We start from the raw sequence: 6,760 nt of genomic DNA, 5'->3' as shown, positions 1-6,760 counted from the left end.
TGTCTATAAGCAGCCAATCTGTTTTGACTGGCTGATTAGAAACATATTCCCTGTCCAATCTCAACCAAACACACGAGGCCGGATGTGGAATTGGGATTATTGTTATTGGGAAGTGTGAAACTCCTCTCTCCTCCTCAGACATCTGAGTACACAGACTGAGCCTCTTCCATAACAGAACTCAACTCCTCTAACCTCACCAACTCTGGCCTTGAGGTTCACTCGTGCAGGTTGTGGCCTCCATGATCCATCCTCTGCCTCTGCCTGTCTCCACCCATGCAGAGGGAGAGGATGGACCATCAGACGTCACCACCACCTCCCATCGCTCCCGTTAGACCTCTCCTTCTCCTCCTCGCGGCTCAGTCAGGACTGATGGGTGACTTTTGGGATGCGCAGGAGTGTCTGCATTGAGCAATAGCAAACCGAATGTGAACTGGGAGTTATTGTTGTCTTTCAAGCGGCGTTGGACTGGCAAACTTCAGGGGAGGAAGTCTTTGCTTTGCCTTTTGCGCCTCTGCCTTTGGTTTCGAGCCTCCCTGGATGTTGCGCCACGCTGCACAGCGTTTGCCAGTTGGCATGCGAGTGATCGCGTGCAGTTCACAGCAGGCTGCGCGAGCAGCAACACGTTGATCCTCGTCTTGTTTTCAGTGGCAGGAACCCCGAGCCGATGAGCGCGCGCCACCCTTTTCCTCTACAACTATCGCTCGTCTTCAATATGCTGTTAAACGCGTTTGCCCGATGATACCTGCTTGATTTTTCATTGCGCCATGTTCTTCTGTCGGACTGAGCTGGACAATGAAGTTATGGGATAGCCTGACCACTTGTTTGATACTGCTGAGCGCCGTTCACGCCAGCCGGCTGTTCCGGAGCCGACCGCAGCCCACGTCCACCGAGAGTAACGGGCGCGCCCCCGAGATTCCCCTGGAGCTCCCGCCGGTTCAGATCCGCCTGTCTGTCACTTCCCCGGGCATCGGCCGCGCTGAGGCGGGTGCGGCGGACTGGGAAGAGACGCTGGCTGGAGGAGAACAACGTAAGAGCCCGTGTTTGTGTATGGAGTGTCCAAAGTGCCCAAACAAACATGCATTTAATTTACACACAGCAGCAGGCTTTCATTTATTCCTAGAACAAATAGTTATATAGTTTTCTGAGTCAAATACCAAAAAAATGACTGCTACATTAAAAACAGTGTTTGGTCTAAATGTGATACTAAACTATGTATGTATGCATTGTAGAGTGCATGATCCAGTAACTGAAATATGTGCAAATGTGGCCTCTAACCTTTTTAGTGGATTCAGATGGTATTATTCACACATTTCCCACTGTGTAGAACACATGCTTATAAGCTTTGGACATAATTAAGTAATGATATGGAGGGTAGCAAATAACAATTATTTGTATTATCAATAACTTAATGGTGAGTGACATCTTTAAATGACTCGTTTCTGACAAACGAGAAACCTCATTGTACTCAACTTATTCCTTACAAAGGACAAAGAAATATAGTAAATCTTCACACCTGATAGAAAAAATGAATATTTAGATGTAATACTATTAAGAAAATGGTAATAGTTGTCAAATAATTTCCTGTTAAACCACTATTAGCTCTGTAGTGGTATTCGCCATGAGGCTCGATAACGACACCTTTAATGCAACTATTCCACTCATACACAACAGCGTGTTGCATACATAAGAATGGGATGTGTGTGTAAGTTCAAAAACAAAACAATGTGTTCCATTTCCACGCGTGTAGTTTCTGACAGAGCACTGTTCCAGAGACAGAGTGAGTGATGAGAAAGAGAGAAACAACATGTGCTGCCTAATATGATACGCCTTTGTTAGAGTGCCATTTCTTGATGCGTTTCAGACACCATGGAGGAACCGTCCCCGTACGAGTTTGAAGACATGGTGGACTTCCTCAAAGTGACCATCAGGAGAATGCGTCGCTCCTCCTCATCCACCGTGTCCTCATCTACCTCCTCCACCACCTCCTCGTCCCCCCCGAAAGAAGAACCGAGGAGCAGGACTCGACACAGAAGGGGGAGGAAGAAGGGGGCGAGCCAGTCGAGAGGAGGGCTTAGAGGAAGAGCCAGAGGATGGGGGGCAGGGAGAAAGGCCAAGGGAGGAGGCCAAGGCTGTGTGCTCAAACAGATCCACCTCAATGTGACGGACCTCGGCCTGGGCTACCGCTCCAGCGAGGAAATGATATTCAGGTACTGCTCCGGACCCTGCAGGAAGTCAGAGACCAACTACGACAAAATCCTTTACAACCTCGTCCACAACAAGAGGCTTCCCCCTAAAGACACACCCCCTGAGACTTGCTGTCGACCAACAGCGTTTGACGATGACCTCTCGTTTCTGGACGACAACCTCGTCTACCACACCGTGAGGAAGCATTCTGCCAGGAAGTGTGGTTGTGTGTAGGGAGCGTGAGCTCCTGTCAGGCTGTAGTTTCACATTCACCGCTACGTTGTTGCGTGTTTTTCGACTGACTCATCTCACTGTGGGGAAACATTCAGGCAACGTGGGGCCATATGGGACTTGACGAGGCCACAGATTTTACTCCGAAGCAATCAACCTCTTATTTCTCCAATATAGCTACAACAGTTTACACCTATGTCATCATATGTTTAGAGAGATTTTAAATCTTTCCATGGAGACTCAACCTAAACGCCTGAAATCTATCAGACCTAATGGATGCTTCGGCAGACGTAGTCCCGTCTACTGTATGGAAAACGTTATACACATATGAAATGTATTTATGAAATCTTGAATTTATTAACTTATTGATATTTATTTAGTTTTTTTATAAAAGGAATACATGTTATTTATTACTGTAGCATGATATCTCAGAGTGTGCCAAAGGTTTATATATATTAAAGCAGTAAAATAGCGGGTGGTTTACATTCCAAAAGTATGTTTGAGGTGCCATGTGGAGTTGTCTTGTAAACAATCAAAGTGCATTCAGTCCTTCATCAAAATACATGTTGTATTCTTGATGAATAACAAAAGAGTTTAATATCTTTTACTTCTCATAAAACATTTAAAAAAGGATTTCTTTTAAAAATATTTTGTAATTAAGAATTGTTCACATCCATGTTCAAACGCTTGCGGTTTACTTCTTCCTGGTCTTCTTCTTGGTCTTCTTTGTTCTTTTCTTGGTCTTCTTTGTCTTTTTCTTTTTCTTGGTCTTCTTCTTAGTCTTCTTCTTTGTCTTTTTCTTGGTCTTCTTCTTGGTCTTCTTCTTGATCATCTTCTTTGTCTTCTTGATCTTTTTCTTGGTCATTTTTTTGGTCTTCTTCTTTGTCTTCTTCTTGGTCATCTTCTTTGACTTCTTCTTGGTCTTCTTCTTTGTCTTCTTTGTCTTCTTCTTGGTCTTCTTTGTCCTCTTCTTTGTCTTCTTCTTTGTCTTCTTCTTGGTCTTCTTTGTCTTCTTCTTGGTCTTCTTTGTCCTCTTCTTTGTCTTCTTCTTTGTCTTCTTCTTGGTCATATTCTTTGACTTCTTCTTTGTCTTCTTCTTGGTCATCTTCTTTGACTTCTTCTTGGTCTTCTTCTTTGTCTTCTTCTTTGTTTTCTTCTTTGTTGTTACAGTTGCATTGCTACTTGGCTTGTTACCGGCACCTGTTGTCGATCAGTGGAATACCTGAACCCGGTAGCAGGACGGTGAACTGCATGCATCGCCCGCCTGCTTATTCAATACAAACAAACTCAAACATAACTCATTAGCACTACTAGTGGTCAAACACATCACTGGTAAACCTTCCTCAGTATCTTAGTGTTTCCAATGTTCCAATAGTTTAATTTGACTACATTGTTTTCTGTTTTGTTTTTTTAATTATGTGGACAGAGAATCTATTTTTAAAACATTTCGTCCTCATGATATCAACAATTGTAATTGTTTCTCGACTGCTTATTTCATGTCCTCCCCTCAGATTAAGTGATGTTTAAGTGAAACAAGATTTCCTTTACTTTATTAACATAACTACAGCTTTATTTTTATACAGTATTTACTTTTAAATTGTCTCTTTTAATTATTAATAAATGTATTCTACACAGTGTAGTGTATTCTGTCTGCATTTCTTACATGTGAGATTTTGTGGTGTGGCCTTATGTGGATGAGTGTAGCAGACAACAAGACAGGTTTTGCTAAAAAAAAGTCCAACATTACACGAAACAGTTTTACATACCAGAAATTAATTGTTGTATTTGTGTCACTTTTTGTGTAAAGACGGAGAGGAACAAGAGCGATGGGGCATCGGGGATGTACCTTTGTAATATATAGAGGAATAACATACTCTGATGTGATTAAATGACAAGAACAGGAATTACACCCAGGGGAGGATGGAGTATCGGTACCCACAGTATAATATAGTATTGTACCTGTAGCATAAGGAAGGTGAGACAAACAGTGAGGGATGGGAGATAGATGGATGAAAGGTGAGTGTTACAACTCAAAGAACACAACATGTAAGGATGAGCCATGGGGTTGGGAGCTAAATTATATGTTGGCTGAGGGAGGATAATGAAAATGAAGACAATGATGAAGTAGTTAGAGAACATGAGAAGAGATGATGTGTCTTGCTTAATGTGTGTGGTCGATATGGGATCCAGCCCTGCTCTCTCACGTTTCACAGCCCTTCCTCCTCTGTGAGTCAATCTGGTTCATCAACTTCAGGTAAAAGTCTCTTGTGTTTGTGATGCAACTCGTTGTCTCTATTAACGACGCTGTGGTTCTCTGTGAGACATTTTGCAACCAGAGCTGATGCACCAGTGAAGCTCCTGAGCCGGTGATTAATACTGTTTGACAGCTGAGGTTTTACTGTTGGACGTGTTTAGTTCTCCAGCTCTGCTCTGCAGGCACTAAGAAACGTCTTCTTGAAGATGTTTACGTCCCTGTGCTTTGCATTTTGATTTATTGGATGTTGAACATATCACCAGGATGACATGACTCTTAAAATCTGCAGGTCACTCGCAATACCAATATTTTCATAAAATGAACCTAGAAATGAAGTTCATATAGAACCAGTAAACACTTCCTTTCATTTCACCCACTTATTAATTTAGTTCACAAGTCACCGATGGTCCAGTACTGACGGAAGTATAAAACCTAAAAAAAATTCTGACCATAACACAGCTCGTCTTGGCCAATTAGCTTATAGGACCAATTTAAAGATATTCCTGAGTTAACCATGGCAGTGCCAACCCTCTCGAAGCGTCATCAGTTTTAGCTGTGGACAACAAAGGAAACCATCAGAGCTCTCTGGCCGTCAGAGGATAGTGTCGTTAGTCAGATGAGTCCAATGCTCTTTTGTCCATGTGTCAGAGGAGCCTGTAATGAAGGATACTGTTCCACCAGAGTGTAACACAACACAAGTGTTAGCGGTTAAGAGGATGGTGTTGCAAACAGGTGCTAAATACTGGCAGGGCTGTACGTGTTGACACACTCATGTTACATTAGAACGGGGTTGGTTCACCTAAATTACAATATGGTTTCTCTCCTCCCTGCATGTGATTGGTCTGTGGGTTATCCAGAATAACCAGAGCGCTGCTTTGAGAAAAACTCAATTGTAGTTGAATTTAACTAATCCCATTTTTCATAGGATATTTTTATTCTGCACCTGCAAGAGCAGCTAAGCAGCCAAAGGCCTTTTGTAGTTGCTAAATAGGGAACGTGAAGTTCCCATGATTTCCAGACCAGTCTGTTAAAAGTCGACCTTTCTAAATTTAAGGAGAAAAAACAGCTTCCTTGGCGTCTCACCATGATGGTTTCAAGATTTACTTTAGAAGATCAACGCCGCTCAAATCATCAAAACATAGCATTTAAATCAGAGACCAGCTGGTTTTCAAGAGGAAGACATTGTGAGTGCAGCCTTGTTCCCAAGCCGCTGTGCCAGCTGGCGTGGGAAAAGATACTAATGATAACCAGTGTAACCACGGTGATATCAGACATGTCTCGGGGCTTCATGAGAGATGTCAAACCACAAGAAGCTCTTTGTGCCACTGCACTGGAATCTGTCAGTGTGACTGAAGCTTTATGACGAGTCAATTATGAAGACAACCACAGAAGGAGGCATCACAGATGGAAACAATACAGTTAAGTCAAGACCTATGACGACAGCACAATACTGATGCTGTCTCACCCTGAAGATCAAAAGAGACTCCAAGGTCTGTTATCTTCTCATACTCACAGTCAAATTAAGTAGGTTGTCTTTTGTGAGTCTTTTAATCTGAAATTTAAACAGAAAGATAAAAAGATAAATGATAAAAAGCGAAGGGAGGTCTAAGGGTTTTGGCACCAAGGTTTGGCTAAATTATATTAGATTGTAAAAACAATCTGGTATTTAAGTGATTCATACAAGAAACAGGCTCTGAGCCACAGGTTACACTGCTGTCTTTAGACTGCCTGCAACACAAAGCAGAGGCAGAGGGGATTACCACGGAGCCCTAACAGCCCTGCACTGATCATCGTCAACTGGCCTATCGCCAAGCCCCCAGTCTGGACCACCAGCCAAAGGCTCCCCACTCATCACTAGTACCACACACACACACACACACACACACACAGTCATTGCTATAGTAAACTGCCGACCGAATATAGACTCATTCACCCAATGGCCAGCAAAAAAGAAGAAGAAAAAACTATCGACGCCATCGTAAAACACCATGAGGACTGTGGCTTGATATTTACCTTCTATTTTTAAAATGTCCGCTTCTCTGGAATATCTATTGCATTTTATGTTGAAATATGTTGTGTGCTTGAAGGAGG

The 6,760-nt window shown here is 42.7% G+C and overlaps 1 protein-coding gene across 1 annotated transcript; it reads left to right on the top strand.

Annotated features, from left to right (window-relative positions):
* Positions 1-792: 792 nt before the first annotated feature.
* LOC130197140 (glial cell line-derived neurotrophic factor-like) lies at positions 793-2,555 on the top strand. Its single transcript, XM_056419653.1, has 2 exons — positions 793-1,027; positions 1,862-2,555. The coding sequence occupies exons 1-2, from the start codon at positions 793-795 to the stop codon at positions 2,416-2,418; spliced, it is 792 nt and encodes a 263-aa protein (XP_056275628.1). The 3' UTR covers positions 2,419-2,555.
* Positions 2,556-6,760: the final 4,205 nt, after the last annotated feature.

This window comes from Pseudoliparis swirei, chromosome 7 (assembly GCF_029220125.1).
Source record: "Pseudoliparis swirei isolate HS2019 ecotype Mariana Trench chromosome 7, NWPU_hadal_v1, whole genome shotgun sequence".
NCBI classification, from domain to species: domain Eukaryota; kingdom Metazoa; phylum Chordata; class Actinopteri; order Perciformes; family Liparidae; genus Pseudoliparis; species Pseudoliparis swirei.
Note: the sequence above shows the minus strand (reverse complement) of the source record. Positions and strands in the feature narration are given on the sequence as shown.